At 44.4% G+C, this 19,618-nt stretch overlaps 1 protein-coding gene across 1 annotated transcript; it reads left to right on the forward strand.

Moving 5' to 3' along the window:
* Positions 1 to 535: 535 nt before the first annotated feature.
* capn10 (calpain 10) lies at positions 536 to 19,438 on the forward strand. The gene is made up of 15 exons (XM_045224937.1): positions 536 to 825; positions 9,649 to 9,782; positions 10,019 to 10,140; positions 10,371 to 10,502; positions 12,337 to 12,533; positions 12,722 to 12,922; positions 13,019 to 13,029; positions 13,217 to 13,352; positions 14,472 to 14,638; positions 14,815 to 15,077; positions 15,224 to 15,426; positions 15,657 to 15,912; positions 16,201 to 16,400; positions 16,593 to 16,638; positions 18,313 to 19,438. Exons 2-15 carry the CDS (start codon positions 9,764 to 9,766, stop codon positions 18,340 to 18,342), a joined length of 1,983 nt encoding a protein of 660 aa, XP_045080872.1. The 5' UTR covers positions 536 to 825; positions 9,649 to 9,763; the 3' UTR covers positions 18,343 to 19,438.
* Positions 19,439 to 19,618: the final 180 nt, after the last annotated feature.

A 19,618-nucleotide genomic window follows, 5' to 3' on the forward strand; every position in this document is an offset into this window, starting at 1 on the left:
TTTTAGTCATTTAGAAGACGCTCTTATCCAGAGCGACTTACAGTTAGTGAGTGCATACATTTTCATACATTCTCTTCTATCGTAGAGAAACAGTGCCTCCTGTGCACGACTTTCAGTAAAGTACTCTTATTTTTTATAAAAAGGTTTGTTGGCTCATAAAGAATCACAATTATGTAAAGTTGTATAAAAAAAAAACATATCTCCTTCTTCCTCATATACACTAACCTAATCCTGGAGTGCAGTTAAACTTGCATTGTACAATCAAGACCCTCAAAACCAGGTTGAAATGTTACTTCCATGGTCTGAAACTTAAAACCTTCACCTGTTTTAATTATTGTCATTCATGAGGTTTGGAAGGGAAGCTCGTTTCAAATATCAGTCGAACTTGAACACTTTTAAGCAAAAGAAACATTTATGAAATCTCAGAAAAAAAAATTGTGACCAACTAGATCAAGACAGAAATGTACATGTTGCAGTACATGCCCTGTCAAGGGGGGTAATCTTGATGCCTTGCACGTTGGCTAAACATATCAATGTTGAATCTGTCATTCATTGTCTCTTCAATTTATATTATTCGAAGTAGCCTACATCAGTAGCCCTCTTAACCTCAAGCTGTTTTCTTTCATCCAAACTTCTATCCAAGCAAGCGAAAATTGTTATGTGATGTGATTCCTGTCCGTTCCAGATATACCTCGTGTAATGCAATGTATAGCCACGAGGTGGCACCATAATACCATAAACTTGCAAACTGGAAGGATTCGCATTATGAATGGGCAGTTTGCTGTCACTGTCCTTCCGGGAGAGATTTGGCAGGAGTATATTCAGGTATTTATCTGCTACGTTTCGTTGCAGAGTTTTCTCAATTGTATTTATGCAATGTTATGGTAACAATATGTGATTTCATCGTTTCAAGTAGCTTTTATCATTGTCTTATAGCGATGTAATAACATAGTTAGCTAACATGCCTAGTTTGCTAACGTTAGCTAGCTAGCTAGTTTGCTAACGCTAACTAACGTTAGCTAGCCAGCTATGATCCACATTATTTTAAAAACGCTGACCACAGTGGTTAGAAAGATGCACGACTTTGGCAAGTAACTAACTTAGCTAGATCTCTCACTCTGAGGCTGTAAACCGGGGTTATTTAATGTCTTTAATCTGATACGCGTGCCACATTGTGTTTGTTCTCTATTGTTTATGCATGTTATTACCTTTATACCTAGCCTACGACCTAAGATTTTTATAACTAACCCAAGATAGACCAGAGCCTGTCGTTTCCAATGGGGACAAATTAATCATAGTAGTGAGCAGAACAAACAAGGAGGTGGGCAGAGCCAAGCATGAGCTAGTGAGATCCTATTGGCGCGTTATATCATTTATTTGCATATTTCCGTTAGGTGACGCCTTACCTGTGAAGTGCGTGTGTGCTCAAACTAAATTCGAGCTTGCACTCCTTCTAAACAATGCAATAAAAAAAAGCGTCAAGTCTATAAAACGTAGTGCACTGTGTTCGCAACATATTCTAGTTTTGGGAACAGAAAAAAGTATTGAGATCAGATGTTTCATCGATGAGAATATTAGCAGAATATCGGCCCCGTTTCACCTAGTTATATCCTCTCCCACTCAGGGATGCAAACTAGTCACCTTTCGGCGAAATTCGCCGTTTTGGATCCAAAATAGGTAACCTACGTGATTCGTGTGGATTCGGGGGGCTTTGGATCACTACTGGCTGTAAGCGAACGAGTGATGCACTTTTGGAGCAATACTGGCTATGTCCAAGGCTCAGCTAATCGTTCACATAACAACAGAATGCAACACGCGACTGAAGAGAGAAGAGACAACCAATTTGCTAGTTGCACCGGATTGGGTGCCAGTTACAGCATCAGCGCGCGCTCTTGAAAGACGGAAGAGTGGAAAAGCACTTTGCCAGTTACAGCAGCGCATCCCCTGTAACGAAGAGGTATGTGAGAAGGTGATGAAGCGTGCTTCATGAGTTGTAACCGAAAAACAACTTGCATTTGGAAAGTTTGAGGTGAGGGAGAAAGTGTGGTGGAACAAGAATTGTTAGCATTGTTAAGTATCTTGCTACGCAAGCTGGATTGAATTATCCGTTAGCTAGTTAACTAGCTGACGAACTAACTAACGTACTATCTATGAACTAATGTTTTCAATCTACAGTGTGTGGTTAATTTTCAGAATGAGAGAATTAGGTGAAAATGAGGCGTTGCTTGTTAAAGAAGTGGATTCAGGGATGAAGTGTAACGTTAGCTGGAGCTACTATAATAGAGAAAAAATAGAATGCCTGTTTGTTTCATTCTATTTCTACTTTAAGATGTTTTTTTCCCCAAGTGTAATATTTATATGTGTGGTCACAAGCTTTCTATTACGAAGGCTGTCATGGCTAACTGCAATATTAATGTATTGTTTTTTCTCTGTTCTTGAGTGTCATTTGCAGTAAAGTCTAGGCAACAAATAACATCAGATTGCTTTCCTTACATCAACCACATTTTATTTTACACACAGACTGATCATGTTGATCATATTCTTTTTGTTTAATTAGTTAAAACTTGAATTTCACTAGAAATTAGCATTTTAAAACTGATATTTTTTTATATGTATTTTTTATCCCCCCTAGCAGGAAGTTTTTGCATGTTTCAGTGTCACCTTTTTGGGCCCTTGCCAGTTTGCATCCCTGCCCCACTACCCGCGACTGGACTTCCTTTCACTACGATATTTGGTGGTTAGAAAAACGCTCTAAACGATGCTTCAGCTTTATAGCCCGTGTGACTTGTCTGGGTTATCCCTTCTGTCTGTGCTTGCACTCCTAAACAATGCAACTTTGGAAAAGGGTAAAGTCTACAAAACTCAGTCCACTCTGTTTGTTACATATTCTAGTTTTGGAAACATAAAACTGTGTGGAGATGAAATGTTTAATTGATGAGGAAATTAGCAGAATGTCGTCCAAAATCCATCTCACTCCATCTTCTCCAACTGCCGGCCACTGGGCTTCCTCTCAGCACCATATTTGTTATTTATTGGAAACGCCAATTGAGTGCGTCACATTTATACATCCGGTGAAATGTCTGTCTCATTGTTCTATCTGTGCTACTACTGTTCTCCCCAGTCAATGATGGTCACTGAAGGTTACTACAAACTCCACTCCGTTGATCTAAGTGGGTGCGTGCACCTGGGTGTTGTGGGATTTTTGGAGTAGCAGCAGGGTTGCCAGGTATAGCAATCATTTCTGACGCAATGAGAACTCAAAACCCGCCCACAAGGCTTGAAAACTAGCCCACATTTATTTTCCACAGCAACAGGTGTCTCCATAATGACAATCTATGTAAATACAACTGGTAAAATTGCTTTAACTTTAACCTCTTCTCCGCATTTCTCCCTTTGTTATTGGTTCATCACACCAAATGATTTAATATGAACTATAAAAGTGATTAATAGCGAATCGTTAAGATGTATGTTTTATTTTTCACAAAACATAGTGAAATAGTATTAATACAAGTCACATTGCTCTAAAATAGTCATATTTTCAACTGGAGTAGCCTATACAAATCTAAAAGTCCCAACAGTTTGCTTTTTGGCTTTTATTTTATACATTCATTTTATAAAACATTCATGTGTGGCTGCAGGCAGCCTGATGTCCCAGTCATCCATCCCTCTGGAGCAAGATGGAAAGGAAAGAGCAAGAGGAGATTCATCACGAGTCCAGTACATCAAGAGTTGTATTCTACTATTAATCAATCAACCAATCACTACTATTATAATTGGATAGTCAGTAATGGAGTTAATCGGTTCCTCACCTCTGCTGTGCTCCGCACTGCTGCGCGCCACACTCTCTCTGACTTCAACTTTCTGGCCAATGTTAGCTAGCTAGCTTGCTACATACAGGACTCAAGACTAACTTTTTTCATCACCGTCCCAGAATCGTCCCGAAGTGCAATTTAAATTGCCAACATGGGTCTACTCTTGGACCTATAGGTAATTCATTCACAGTGATTTAAATGGCTAATAAGAGTAGCCTACTACTGAAGTAAATAAATGGGACTGTCAACTGAGCCAGAAATTCACATACGTACATATCCCAACCAGAAGCCATGGATTACAGGGAACATCCGCATCGAGCTAAAGGCTAGAGCTGCCGCTTTCAAGTTGTGGGACACTAATCCGGACACTTATAAGAAATCCCGCTACGCCCTCAGACGAACCATCAAACAGGCAAAGCGTCAATACAGGATTAAGATTGAATCCTACAACACCGGCTCTGATGCTCGTCGGATGTGGCAGGGCTTGAAAACTATTACGGACTACAAAGGGAAACCCAGCCGCGAGCTGCCCAGTGACGCGAGCCTACCAAACGAGCTAAATGCCTTTTATGCTCGCTTTGAGGCGAGCAACACTGAAGCATGCATGAGAGCACCAGCTGTTCCGGACGACTGTGTGATCACGCTCTCGGTAGCAGATGTGAGCAAGACCTTTTAAACAGGTCAAAATTCACAAAGCTGCAGGGTCAGACAGATTACCAGGACGTGTACTCAAAGCATGCACGGACCAACTGGCAAGTGTCTTCACTGACATTTTCAACCTCTCCCTGACCGAGTCTGTAATACCTACATGTTTCAAGCAGACCACCATAGTCCCTGTGCCCAAGGAAGCAAAGGTAACCTGCCTAAATGATTACCGCCCCGTAGCACTCACGTCGGTAGCCATGAAGTGCTTGAAAGGCTGGTCATGGCTCACATCAACACTATCATCCCGGAAACCCTAGACCCACTCCAATTCGCATACCGCCCCAACAGATCCACAGATGACGCAATCTCAATCTCACTCCAGACTGTCCTTTCCCACTTGGACAAAATTAACACCTATGTCAGAATGCTGTTCATTGACTACAGCTTAGCGTTCAACACCGTAGTGCCCACAAAGCTCATCACTAAGCTATGGACCCTGGGACTAAACACCTCCTTCTGCAACTGGATCCTGGACTTCCTGACGGGATGCCCCCAGGTGGTAAGGGTAGGCAACAACACATCTGCCACGCAGATCCTCAACATGGGGGCCCCTCAGGGGTGCGTGCTTAGTCCCCTCCTGTACTCCCTGTTCACCCACGACTGCGTGGCTAAACACGACTCCAACACCATCATTAAGTTTGCTGACGACAACTGCGGTAGGCCTGATCACCGACAACGATGAGACAGCTTATAGGGAGGAGGTCAGAGACCTGGCCGTGTGGTGCCAGGACAACAACCTCTCCCTCAATGTGAGCAAGACAAAGGAGCTGATCGTGGATTACAGGAAAAGGCGGGCCGAACAGGCCCCCATTAACATCGACGGGGCTGTAGTGGGGTGGGTCGAGAGTTTCAAGTTCCTTGGTGTCCACATCACCAACAAACTGTCATGGTCCAAACACAACAAGACAGTCGTGAAGAGGGCACGACAACACCTTTTCCTCCTCAGGAGACTGAAAAGATTTGGCATGGGTCCCCAGATCCTCCAAAAGGTCTACAGCTGCACCATCGAGAGCATCCTGACCGGCTGCATCACCTTCTGGTATGGCAACTTCTCGGCACCGTAAGGCGCTACAGAGGGTAGTGAGTACGGCCCAGTACATCACTGGGGCCAAGCTTCCTGCCATCCAGGACCTATATACTAGGCGGTGTCAGATGAAGGCCCAAAAAATTGTCAAAGACTCCAGTCACCCAAGTCATAGGCCGTTCTCTCTGCTACCGCACGGCAAGCGGTACCGGTGTGCCAAGTCTAGGACCAAAAGGCTCCTTAACAGTTTCTACCCCCAAGCCATAAGACTGCTGAACAATGAATCAAATGGCCACCCGGACCACTTACATTGACCCTCCCCCATTTGTTTTTACACTGCTGCTACTCGCTGTTTATTATTATTTTGCATAAATATACATAAATAATTAGCCTACATGTTAAAGTGTAGCCTAAGTTATATGCATATTGGCTACAGCCTGTCATGTTCACACCGATGCTGACCATGAGGGATGCCCAGAAAATGTAGCCAAACTTTAATGAGACTTTTAATTAGGCTACATAAATATAGGCTAAACGCCAGTCATGTATGACAATTATAATGTAGGATAATTAACATTTAATGTCTAAAGTCTTGATTCTCTTGACATACTCGAGGCACAGTTCGTTCAGATCAAATGGTCAGAAGAGAGGAGAGAAAGGCCAGTGCCTGTTGTTGCCGCTATTTTGGCTCTATCTTCCCAGAACTGTCCCAGAGTTTGCTTGAACCGCCCCAGACACGCCCTTAATTTCGAGCCCTAGCTATAGCCTACCCAGAGAGAAAGCACATTGTTCATCCTCTCTCTCCCTCTCTCTGAAACTGTTGGATGATTATTTCTCAGTTTCTCTCCCTTGCTGTGTTGGCTCTAGTAGGGTAATGATTGGGGACTAGGGGCAGTCAGGATACAACACGTGCTGCTGTCCTCTCACTCACACGACTGCAGCGCTCTCTCAAATCCAATGACTATGCTCAACACACACACACCCCGCCGGCTCTCTCCCTCCCTCCACACCACACCACTCAATCAAATTAAATTAAATTAAATTCAAAGGGCTTTATTGGCATGGGAAACATGTTTACATTGCCAAAACAAGTGAAATAGATCATAAACAAAAGTGAAATAAACAATCAAAAATGAAGAGTAAACATTACACTCACAAAGGTTTCAAAGGAATAGAAACATTTCAAATGTCATATAATGGCTATGTACAGTTTTATAACAATGTGTAAATAGTTGAAGTACAAAAGGGAAAATAAATAAACATAAATATGGGTTGTATTTACAATGGTGTTTGTTCTTCATGGTTACCCTTTTCTTGTGGCAACAGGTCACCAATCTTGCTGCTGTGATGGCACACTGTGGTATTTCAACCAATAGATATGGGAGTTTATCAAAATAGGATTTGCTTTCAAATTCTTTTTGGGTCTGTTTAATCTGAGGGAAATATGGTCATACATTTGGCAGGAGGTTAGGAAGTGCAGCTCAGTTTCAACCTCATTTTGTGGGCAGTGTGCACCAGTGGAGGCTGCTGAGGGGAGGACAGCTGGAATGGTATCAAACACGCGGTTTCCATGTGGTTGATACCATTCCATTGACTCCATTCCAGACATTATTATGAGCCGTCCTCCCCTCAGCAGCCTCCACTGATGTGCACATAGCCTGTCTTCTCTTGAGAGCCATATCTGCCTACGGCAGCCTCTCTCAATAGCAAGGCTATGCTCACTGAGTCTGTACATAGTCAAAGCTTTCCTTGATTTTGGGTCAGTCACAGTGGTCAGGTATTCTGCCACTGTGTACTCTCTGTTTAGGGCCAAATAGCTCACTCACTCATCACTCTCTCAACACCGCCTGCCTCACTGCCTGATAGTCAGCAGCAGCAGCTCACAGTGAAATTAATAGATGTAAAAAACAAAAAAGAGTGGCATTAGCCCATAAACCCGCGACCAACACATTTTCACCCATGACATCGTTTTCAAATTAGCCCAATTTTGAAGTAAACCCGCGGACATGGCAACCCTGAGTAGCAGACACCTTTTGGTAACATGATTTCCTTGCTGGTCCCACTCCCATTCACAATGGTGTGATAGCAAAGTATTATATTTGTGTCTTTTCATTTTGTGAAAAAAAGGAAGAATCGCCTTCCCTTGCTAGTAGTAGTAGCTAGGTGGCAGCCTGATTAGTTGGCTTTAGCCTGGCTAAAACATAGAAAGCTAGCTAGCCTTTTTAGCTTCCCACATCTCCATGTGGAATAATCACATTTATAATAAAACAAATATGCCAGGAAATATTCTTATACTTGCCGGTGTAACCTAAAACATCCCATTATGATATACTGCTTGTGTATTCATTCCCATATCAGCAAAAAATTGAACGTAGTGTTTTGGTCACTGAGGAAAAGAAAGCACATGGCTAGCTACTTCTAAACAAATTACCCTTTTGTGTGGATTCTTGGGTTTTCTTGTGGTCATCTCGGTCTTGTCTTGTCTTCCCTTGCTAGCAAGTTGGCTAAACACTGCACATTAGCTACCCTTTTAGCTTCCCACATCTCCATGTGAAAGAATCAGGATTATATGCAATGGCAAATATTCTTATACTTGCCAGTGTAACCTTCAACTTTATCTTAATTTGATATGCTGCTTCGATGTATTCCCTCCCATATCAGCTAAAAATAGAATGTCATCATTTTTTGTCATGGAGAATAGAAAAGCACATGGCTATCTGTTTTAGCTCAGAATAACTTATCACTTCTAAACAAAATAATTTTGGGGGGGGATTCTATAAGGCTGCAATGTTTGGTTTATTGTTTGAACAGTCGCTGAGATTGGATTTGGTTATCAATGCAAAATAGGCTGCTTATTGAAAGCCAAGACAGCAATCTTGAAGTTGAAGTGATTTTGAAGTTGATTAGTTTCCCACATCGCCATGTGAAATAATGATTTATAATCAAATAATATGCCCTGGCAAATATTGTTATATTTGCTGGTGTAACCTACAATGTCCCAGTTTGATATGCTGTTTGAATGTATTCACTCCTATATCAGCTAAAAATAGAATGTCATCATGTTTTGGTCATGGAGAAAAAGAATATACCTTGCAGTTGTTTCTACCAGTAACCTGGAATCACTAGCTATTACTTCTAAACAAAATATATTTTGGGGGGGATTCTAATAAGGCTACAATGTTGTTTGGTTTATTGCTTGAACAGTCGCTGAGATTGTTTGCTTATCAATGCAAAATAGGCTTCTTTGATGCATAGCCTATAGATCAGATCAAGGAACCAAGCAAGCTTCATTGCCTACACAACACTGCCCCCACGGCTACTGAAGGGATGATATGGTGCGTTACAATTTGCATGTGGCACGGGGTACGTGGAATGTCGGAGCGCACTTCAAGGAGCCGCCCCTTTTAATGGCGGAAAAAACGACACTGCGAGACTGCGCTACCAAAGATTTTTTATAACAAACCCAAGAATGATGACAGCCTATCGTTTCCAATGGAAGCAAATTAATCATAGTGGGCAGAACCAAGCACGTTCTAGCATATATTTGCATATTTCCGTTAGGGAACGCTTACTCTGTGAAGTGTGTGTGTGCAATGACTCAATTCACCCTTGCACTCCTTCTAAACAACTATTTTTTTTCTTTTTCTTTGGCAAAGTAAACTTCGTCCACACTGTTCAGAACAGTTCTAGTTCTGTTCTAGTTTTGGAAACAGAAAACTGTATTGAGCTCAAATGTTTCATCGATTGAGAAAATTAGCAGAATGTCGGCCAAAGTCCATCTCGCTCCATCTTCTCCCACTGCCGGCCACTGGGCGTCCTCTCACCGCCATATAAGGGTTAAATAAAATAAAATAAATAAAACGCTCCATCGACTCCGTTAGCGTATTCTGTGTAGACCCCTTTAGCCTACGGTCATAACCAATGAAAAAGGGAATCAGTATAGGATATGGTAATTCAAGAGTACGGGAGCATGGTTTAAATTCAGCAATGGTGAATCTAGCTAATATTCCTCTCTATATTTGCATCAAAGCCCATCTGTTTGTTTTGATATGCAAATGCTGGCTACCAATTTATCTTGCCATTACAGTCTGTTCTGATTCTTTGAAGAAAACATGCTGTATTTTCAAGAATGGTGGGGTCATGGAAAAACCCAGCTCCTTGGTTGTGGAGTAGAGAAGAAGTAGTGCATCGTGGGTGATTTCCCGGAGAAGACAGGGAGGCGATGGAGGAAGATGAGCCGGGTAAGTGTGAGGGTGACAGTCTCTTTTTAGTAAACAACTGTTCGTAACTTGACATCACGTTGCCCCTATACGTGTGTACTGCTGTTATTAGCCTACTTGTTTATTTGGCTTTACTGTTATGTTGAAGGATCAAATATATGTTGCAGGAAATTACATTTTATAAAATAGAATTGAATAGAATAGAATATCTCTTCTAGTGTTGATAACATGCTCCTCCATCTCCATCACTGTTTTAGCTGTAGAATACAAAAGTCTGTTTGAGGACCCAGCCTTCCTCTGTGAGGACTCCTCCCTGTTCTCAGACTACTCCACCCCCATCGCCAGGTTCCAGGATGACATCACATGGCTTCGGCCACAGGTAAGACCCGGGCCTACACCTTATCCAATCAGAATTGGCCTTAGGTCACTAATAATATATCATAATATAATATATATGCCATTTATATGCTGTGTTCCTTCCAATACATGTTATTTTTTCCTTATCACGTTGTGAACACTTGATCGCGTAACAGAAGCAAGCATGTCCAATCTGCTCACAATGATTCTGTTTCTGTTAATGGTGACATATTTCTCTCTCTGTCCCTCCAGGAGATCTGCCCGTCTCCCACACTCTTCCCTGACAACACCGATGACGGCCATGCAAAGCAAGGCCTCCTGGGAGACTGCTGGTTCCTCTGTGCCTGCACGATCTTACTGAAAAACCAGCATCTGATGAAGAAGGTAAAGCTCCACAAACTTGTAAGGTACAGTGCATTCAGAAAGTATTCAGACCCCTTGACTTTTTCCACATTTTGTTGCGTTACAGCCTTATTCTAAAATTGATTAAAATCTTTTTTTTTCTCATCAATCTACACACAATATCCCATAATGACAAAGCAAAAACAGGTTTTTAGAAATGTGTGCGAATTTATTAATAATAAAAAAGGGAAATATCACAAATTACATAAGTATTCAGACCCTTTACTCAGTACTTTGTTGAAGCACCTTTGGCAGCGATTACAGCCTTAAGTCTTCTTGGGTATGATTCTACAAGCTTGGCACACCTGAATTTGGGGAGTTTCTCCCATTCTTCTCTGCAGATCCTCTCAAGCTCTGTCATGTTGGATGGGGAGCGTCGCTGCACAGCTATTTTCAGGTCTCCAGAGATCTTCAACCGGGTTCAAGTCCGGGCACTGGCTGGGCCACTCAAGGACATTCCGAGACTTGTCCGGAAGCCACTACTGCATTGTCATGGCTGTGTGCTTAGAGTCGTTGTCCTGTTGGAAGGTAAACTTTCACCCCAGTCTGAGGTCCTGAGCGCTCTGGAGCAGGTTTTCATCAAGGATCTCTCTGTACTTTGCCCGTTCATCTTTCCCTCGGTACTGACTAGTCTCCCAGTCCCTGCCGCTGAAAAACATCCCAACAGCATGATGCTGCCATCACCAAGCTTCACCGTAGGGATGGTGCCAGGTTTCCTCCAGATGTGACGCTTGGCATTCAGGCCAAAGAGTTCAATCTTGGTTTCATCAGACCAGAGAATCTTGTTTCTCATGGTCTGAGTCCTTTAGGTGCCTTTTGGCAAACTCTTAAGTGGGCTGTCATGTGCCTTTTACTGAGGAGTGGCTTCAGTCTGGCCACTCTACCATAAAGGCCTGATTGGTGGAGTGCTGCAGAGATGGTTGTCCTTCTGGAAGATTCTCCCATCTCCAAAGAGGAACTCTAGAGCTCTGTCAGAGTGACCATCGGGTTCTTGGTCGCCTCCCTGACCAAGGCCCTTCTCCCCCGATTGCTCAGTTTGGCCGGGCGGCCAGCTCTAGGAAGAGTCTTGATGGTTCCAAACTTCTTCCATTTAAGAATGATGGAGGCAATTGTGTTCTTGGGGACCTTCAATGCTGCAGACATTTTTTGGTACCCTTCCCCAGATCTGTGCTTCAACACAATCCTGTCTCGGAGCTCTACGGACAATTCCTTCGACCTCATGGCTTGTTTTTTGCTCTGACATGCACTGTCAACAGGTGTGTGCCTTTCCAAATCATGTCCAATCATTTGAATTTACCACAGGTGGACTCCAATCAAGTTGTACAAACATCTCAAGGATGATCAATGGAAACAGGATGGACCTGAGCTCAATTTCGAGTCTCATAGCAAAGGGTCTGAATACTTATGTAAATATCTGTTTTTTTATTTGTAATACATTTGCTAAATTTTCTAAAAACCTGTTTTCGCTTTGTCATTATGGGGTATTGTGTGTAGGTTGATGAGAAACATTTTTTATTTAATCAATTTTAGAATAAGGCTGTAACGTAACAAAATGTGGAAAAAGGCAAGGGGTCTGGATACTTTCCGAATGCGCTGTATATGTTATTGCATTGAAGTAAGCTTGTTGCTTTTTGGTTTTGCTGTGAACAGTAAAACTACAACTGTAGGTTAGTACCACAAGTTAAAGTCTGACAGCTTACAGTAAATACACTATGCTTCTGCCCCTCACCTATTCCATTAAGTACTTGGTGACTTTTATCTATACCAAAATACTGTGAAAAACCCAGTGTTACCCTGTGCCATCTCTAACCCCCAGGTGGTACCCCCTGCCCAGCCTCAGTGGGGGGAGAGGGGGTACAGGGGCTCCTTCCTCTTCCGTCTCTGGCAGCATGGCCGCTGGACAGAGGTAACCGTTGACGACCGGCTGCCCTGCCTCGGAGGCAAGCTCTGCTTCTCGCGCTGCCAGTCCCCCACTGCTTTCTGGGTAGCTCTGCTGGAGAAGGCCTATGCCAAGTGAGTGACAGGTGGAAGGTTGAAAGTGACCTTCCACCTGTTTCTGCATCTAGTCATTAATATTGTGTCTCCTAATATTCTATGCTATTCCAATCACATACCATACCATACCATACAATACAATAGTTAGGTTTTGTGACATTCTCTGATCCCCCCCATGTTGTCTCTTGTCCCTATTCCTCCCCCAGGCTGCAGGGGTCGTATGAGCACCTATGGGCGGGGCAGGTCTCTGAGGCCCTGGTAGACCTGACAGGGGGGCTGGCGGAGCGCTGGAGCCTGGGGGATGGTGGGACGGAGGAGGACCAGGGTCGGGGGTCATCTGACAGTGACTGGGTCAGGAGGAGGAGGCTGGATCTGGACCTGCTGCATGCGGTCAGAGAGGGCTTTTAGTCAGCTGCTCTGTACACAGCGCCCCCGGAGGTGAGGAGGACAAATGATTTGTCTGGGAATATTTGGCTGTTTTCACATTTTAAACACAAAAATAGCTCTGGGCTGTGCAGGCCATTGTTATCCAATGGAGAGGGAATGCAGTTTTCTTAGAATCTTACTGAAAGCCTTCCATTGAAATCTTGTGACTAACCTTTCAAGGTAAGGTACTGGCATACCCCCAAGTCTGCTAATGGGCCAGTTGCTAAAATATTGTTTAGGGCTATATTTACCCTAACTGCCCCCTTACCCCCTAGGTGCCAGTGAGTTGTGGCATGCCCTGAGTGTGATGGAGTGGGTGGACGTGAGGACGGTGGAAGGGGTAGGAGTACGTCTAATCAGGATCAGAAACCCCTGGGGCAGACGCTGCTGGGAGGGAGCATGGAGAGAGAGGTAGGGGGTGTGTGTATGTTAGAGCTCTGCTACCTGACCCGAGCCCGATGGGCCCCGGTTAGGGCCGGTAGGGCCTGTTTTTTCATCCATAACTAGGGTACGGGTAGGGCTCGGGTATCACTAAATTTATCATTAACATTTCGAAGCTGAGCCATTTGCTTGTGCTCTGCTGCACAGTACATATCATGGTGTCAGAGGTTTTTCAACCTTGTCAAATTAAAGACTAGAACATTGTTCGAGTCCACAGGAGAGATTATTTTGCAGGAAATAATAATGTTCCTTGAGTTTTTCCTTGAGTTTAGAGTGACAAAATGTAGCTAGCTTACTGCTAACTGCTTTCAGTTTCGTCATTGAGGAGGACAGCAGTGTTGCCAACAATTTTTCAGTGAGACCGCTATTGGCTCCTTGATTTGTCGCTAAAAGTTGCTAGATTACGTTTTGCCGTTGCTGCGACGATGTCACAGCACCAATTTGCCTTGCTGCGGCACAGCTGCGGTCCCCGACGTAGCGTTTTCGCCCCGTCTCCCATCAGACACGCCTCCCCTTGTGCTTTTCTGCCTGTGTGTTCGCCATTGCTATGGCTTCTGTTGCATAGACAGCTTCTCCCACTCTTGTTTGCGGCAGAATTGAGTGGAAAAAGTCGCTAAATCCTATCAAAACCATAGAAAACCTTGGTGTCAAAACTCCCCAAAGGCAGCCTGATAAGTTGCTGAATTTGTCACTAGAATCTTTTACCAATAAAAGTCACTGGAGGGGTCTGAAAAAATGAACTAAATATAACGACAAAGGCGCTAAGTTGGCAACACTGCAGAACAGCAAGAAGAGCAGAGCCGTGCACACAGCGCAGGGAGCGAGGGACAGACAGACGAGCAGCTAATGGGTACTAATAAAGTTATTTCTGATTTCGGCAGGGCTCGGCCTTAAATTTGGCAGAAGCAGTCAGGCCTGGGTAGGGCCTGAACGCCGCAGGCATGGGTAGGGCTTGAAATTCATGCCAGTGTAGGGCTTGCGGGTGTGTGTGCGTGCGTTCTTTTGTGTCATTTTGAGCCTGGCCCCATCTATAATTATTTTCTTAAGAACCTTTGTCTCAGTAATAAACTGGCCACTCTCGCCTGGCAGTGGAGAAGGCTGGAACTCTCTGGACCCGACCTGTACTCTGAACCTGCTGGGCCGAGCCCAGGAGGCCGAGTTCTGGGTGGACGAGACTGAATTCCTGTTGCAGTTTGATGATGTCACAGTGTGGTATCCCATCAATGAGGAGGGACACCTGCAGAGCATCTATTCTGGTATACTCACTCAATACTTCCTCGTTATACAAGCATTAGACAACGTTTAATAGTTTTGAATGTATGAGAAAGCCTGACAATCTTTGGTTTGGGGGTGAAATATCTCTTTATAAAAGGAAAGCTAAGCAAAGCCAGTGTTGTGATTGTGTAATTGACAGCCCCTATCTGTCCAATAGGAGAGCTGCTGACTCACAGCCACCAGACGGGCGATCGCTGGGTCAAAGGTCACTCAGCAGGTGGTTGCCGTAACAACAGTAGCTATGGCAGCAATCCTCAGTTCTGGCTGCAGGTGTTTGAGAGGGGAGAGGTGCTTGTGTCTCTGCTACAGCACAGAAGGTATAGCAGGAACACAGGACGCCACTACACACAGTCACCAGAGGAGGGCAGCAGCACCACACAACACCAGCACTACCAGGCCATCGCCTTGCACATGTGGAAGGTTGGTACTGTACTCTAGCCTTGTTGCTGGTAGATGTTAAGGTAAGAACGTGTGTGTGTTTGTCTGGCTTTTAATTGTTTAATCTTTGTGTGTGTGTGTACATGCATGCGATTTGTGCGTCTGTCTGTCTGTCTGTCAATCCCCAGGTAGAGAATAAGCGTTTGAACCTGTCTGGGACTCTGAACAGCCCTCCCTGTGCCTCCACACACTGCCACGCCTACGAGCGTGAGGTGGTGCTACACACACACCTGGACCCTGGCTTCCACCTGCTCATCCCCAGTACCTTCCTCCAGGGGGGCGAGGGGAGCTTCCTGCTCAGGGTCTTCTCCTCTTCCCCCACCTCACTCAGGTCAGTGGGACTAACATTTACATTGTAGTCATTTAGCAGAAGACTGTGACCATAAAGAGATAGGTCCAAATATGGATAGGATAAATCAAAGTTTATCAGAAGTTTTGCTTTTCATACATCAAAAGTGGTTTATATATCATGCTATTTGTTTTGTAGATCATGTTATGTCTTACAAGTCTAGGAAACTGGACTTTCAAATTGAATCTATATGTTCCCCCATCCTCCTGCAGTGCTGTGAAGACCCCAGGGCCCTCTTTGCCGTTGGTAACAGAGGGGGAGTGGGAGACAATCTACTTACGGGGTGCATGGGTCACCGGGTCATCGGCCGGGGGGAGCAGGAACTTCCTGTCTCACTGGCAGAATCCCAGGTTCCCGGTCACCATGGGCGACAACTTAGCGGGGTCAACAGGGGTCAATGTTAGGGTCACCCTCCACCAGAACTGCCCTGACACTGACCTCCAGGCCATCGGCTTTCACCTGTACAAGGTGAGCTGGGTCATATTCATTAGGGCATACTCTATCAGAACGTTTTGCAATGAAAAAACTAAAGTCCAAGTAGTCACTCCTTGTTTTAGTCCATTTTCTTCTGTTTGGTGCCTAATAAAAATGACCCTGTTTATTAACGGTATGTGGTTAGCCTATCTAAAAGGTGTCCTTAATGTAGAATCTATGGTTTAGCCTGTTGATATGTTGTTTTAATCCTCCTTTCAAATCTGTCTTTATGAAGAGGATTATGTTGTGACTAGTTACATGTGAATCTCTCTGTATATCCAGGCTCCGGAGGGACAGGGGAAGGCCGAGTCGACAGTACCCAGGGAGGAGGAACCGGTGGCCAGCTGCATTCCTCACTGCTACACCCAGGCTGTCAGTCTGGCCTGCTGCCTTCCTCCAGGGGCATACGTCATAGTGCCCTCCACCTACCATCCTGATTCCCCAGGCCAGTTCACCCTCACTGTGGCTCGCAAAATACACAGGTAGACCTGGTTCCATTCCACTCCCTATCCACTTAACACCTTCTCCTAGTCCCTATGCCCTTAGAAGGAGGAAGGACTGTGGTTAGGAAAAGCACAGTGATTGTGTAAATTTTTGTAAAAAATATTTTGGGGAATTGAACCCACGACCTGAACACAGGACCACAATGATGGTGTGTTGTACTTGTGTTTCAGGAGAGTGGTGAAGAGTCAGGAAAGTCTGGGGAGAGCCATTCAAGAGGTGAGTGAGTGTTGGGCTATGTGTACAAGACCTATGCTTTGCAACAAACACACTTCCTAAACAAATGTTGTGTACCATAGTGCACTATCACTTGAAATGTCAACTATGTTGAATATGGTCAACAGGTGGCAGTATTTAATCAATGTCTGTTAGTAGTGTGCGGGTCAGCTGTGTGTTCCCCGCACCTGTCCACAATTGCTAATAACCCATCCGCAACCGCCCGACTATATGTGATAAAGTGAACATCTGAGGCCCGCACCCAACCCTAAGCCGCTAATATAGAAAATGTGCTATAGGCTACAGTCAGAGACGGCGGAGCGATGTTTTGACAGGGGGTGCAGGATTTTCTTTTGCCTGATTTTAAATGTTTCTGCTTTTAATTTAATTTAGGTAGGCTATTTGTTATTCAACTTGTCTAAAGTTAGATGCATGCAGCTTCTCTTCTGTCATTATTTGTTGCCCTATTTTGCACTATGGCCTATTTATTGCCTTACCTCCATAACTTACTACATTTGCACACACTGTATATAGATGTTCTATTTTTCTATTGTGTTATTGACTGTACGTTTTTGTTTATCCCATGTGTAACTCTGTGTTGTTGTTGTTGTTTTTTATCGCACTGCTTTGCTTTATCTTGGCCAGGTCGCAGTTGTAAATGAGAACTTGTTCTCAACTGGCTTACCTGGTTAAATAAAGGTGAAATAAAATGAAATAATATAGAAGACTAAATAGACCCTTGCTCACCAGAATAATCGATAGAATCTAGTTGACATCGGTAAAATTCTCTGTCATCTCTGCTTCTTTCGCAGAGCAAATACGTTTTCTGTGCAAAATGTCCAAATGACATCAGTTTGACCGTTTGTAGGGAAATAGAAAGCTGTGAAAACAACCCAACATGTTTCTGATGAGATTTCAGTTCGGCTTGGATGCATATTTTATGTGGTTGAAATACAATCAGCTTTTATGATGCTGATAAAGTTAGCACCTCTACAGAGGGTATCTAACTGCGCATTCACATTCTCTCAAGATGCTGAAAGAAATAAATCATATTTCTCCACTCCTGTTCCCGAGTCAAAATGTTGCTGCAAGAAATGCTTAATTCTGTAGGAGTTAATATTAAGGCTATGTGAGAGGTTATAGACTTAGTCAGTGTCCAGATTTCAGTTTCAATTTAACCCATTTGAACAGTAGGCTATAGTTCCCTTGATGTGCCATAGGCCTATTTGAAGTCCCCATCTTGTGACTGTCGAATTTGTATATCGCTTCACAATCATCACACATAACAGCCGGCACTGCTATCATCCTCTTTTACCATATCACCAAATATTTCCCAAACATACGTTTTTTGGCCTCCCTTCTCTTTATTTTCAACTCTCCATTTTGCAGATTTTCTCTTATTGAATTAAACTAGGACATTATCCTTTTTGCCTCCGTGGGTGGGTGACGTTAACTTTTTCTGCCCGTTCCCAAAAGCATTTGGCGATTGGCGTGTAGGCTATTTTGCGAGTGTGCAGTTAGGCCCTAAAGCTTAGGCTTACATAATCATGCCAGATAGCCTCAAATAATGAAAGAAAAACCTCAATGTAGCGTATAGATATAAATTGCACAAGAATTATACATGTATGGATTTTTTAAGGTCTCTCTCTCTCTCTCTCTCTCTCTCTCTGGCGACAGGTCTCTCACATATCTGTGATGCGTAGTTAGCTCTGGGAGCTGTGCTGCCGCTCTGCTGACGTGAGCTCACATCCCTTCGGCCTTGGCCACAGATGAAGGAGCGGGTCTCCCCCCTCTACCCATGCCGAACACTGTGTGTGTTTGTGTGCGCACGCACGGCCCGGGCTCAGGGCCTTTATCCCCAGCCTGGCGAGGCTCAGGGAGCCGATCGGCATCTCTCCTTTCTGTCTCTCTCTCTCCCTTTCTCTCTCTCCCGGCTGCGATTAGCACATCAGAGGTTGTCGTTGGGCCGGGCACTAATGGGAGCTGACGGGGCTGGCCGGTGTAAACAAACAGTCGCCATTGAAGAGGCCCGCTCGCTATGCTCACTCGCTGGCCCGTCGGCCCGGGACAAAGGGCCCACTCATGGAGCTCCTTGCTGGGGCCGAGAGGGCAGGAGCAAGGGGTCGGACCTCACCACACTGCAGTGCACCCACCCAGCCTCAGACCCAAACCCCAGGGCTGCCTGTGACTGAACTTTGCCTTCATCCATGCCCCCAGAGTAGGTAGAAGTTTCCCCTAACCATTTATATTTTCTCATCCCCTGAATGTTTGAGCTTAGAATGTGATTGTAAATATGTGGCTAAGGACAGCTTCAACATCAAGCCCTTAAAACAGCCTAGCCCCTTGCCCCCTCACTCCACAACCCCCACACCTGGGACTCTGCTGCAGCCCCACCTCCCCGTCCCTATCACCCTCAGACCCTTAGAACTGGACCCGACCCGGACCGTTGTTTGAAGTGGCTGCATGATGAACAGATGAGGCGGGGAAGGAAAAGGGGGAAGTACAGGGGGCGATATGGGGCGAGGCGGCACTACTTAGGCAACAGATTCTTTGGAAGAAGCCGCCAGTGTTTTGGCTCTGCACGCAGTGGCTGAGAAGGCAGGGTGTGTGTGTTTGTTTTTGTTTGTGTGTTGCTGGTGGGGTAACTTGGGTGCCACTCCAACTGTTGACTGATGACAATGGTTTTATTATCTGAGAGTATTACTGTGTTATTGTCCTTTTGTTTTCAGTGTGTTTGTGTGTTTAATTATACAGAAGATGCAGGTGCTGATGGAACTATAATAAAGTTGTTTCCTGCAAACCACACTTTAGCTGTGACCATCATGATTTAACTCATGATTCATTTTCACTGTCACAATCTTTTGTGTTATTTAATGATGATTTGTGGACCATATCAAAATACTACACAATGTTTTGCACACAAAATGTTGAGGATCACAATAACTATTCTATATACTCTAATGGCCACAGATGAGGGACAGCA

This window comes from Coregonus clupeaformis, chromosome 14 (genome assembly GCF_020615455.1).
Source record: "Coregonus clupeaformis isolate EN_2021a chromosome 14, ASM2061545v1, whole genome shotgun sequence".
Lineage (NCBI taxonomy): Eukaryota > Metazoa > Chordata > Actinopteri > Salmoniformes > Salmonidae > Coregonus > Coregonus clupeaformis.

What these genes read in the sequence shown, in the direction of transcription:
- capn10 (XM_045224937.1), top strand. An exon ending in TCGCCTTGCACATGTGGAAG is followed by an intron (nt 15,078 to 15,223) that starts GTTGGTACTGTA and finishes GTCAATCCCCAG; the next exon opens with GTAGAGAATAAGCGTTTGAA. An exon ending in TCTTCCCCCACCTCACTCAG is followed by an intron (nt 15,427 to 15,656) that starts GTCAGTGGGACT and finishes ATCCTCCTGCAG; the next exon opens with TGCTGTGAAGACCCCAGGGC.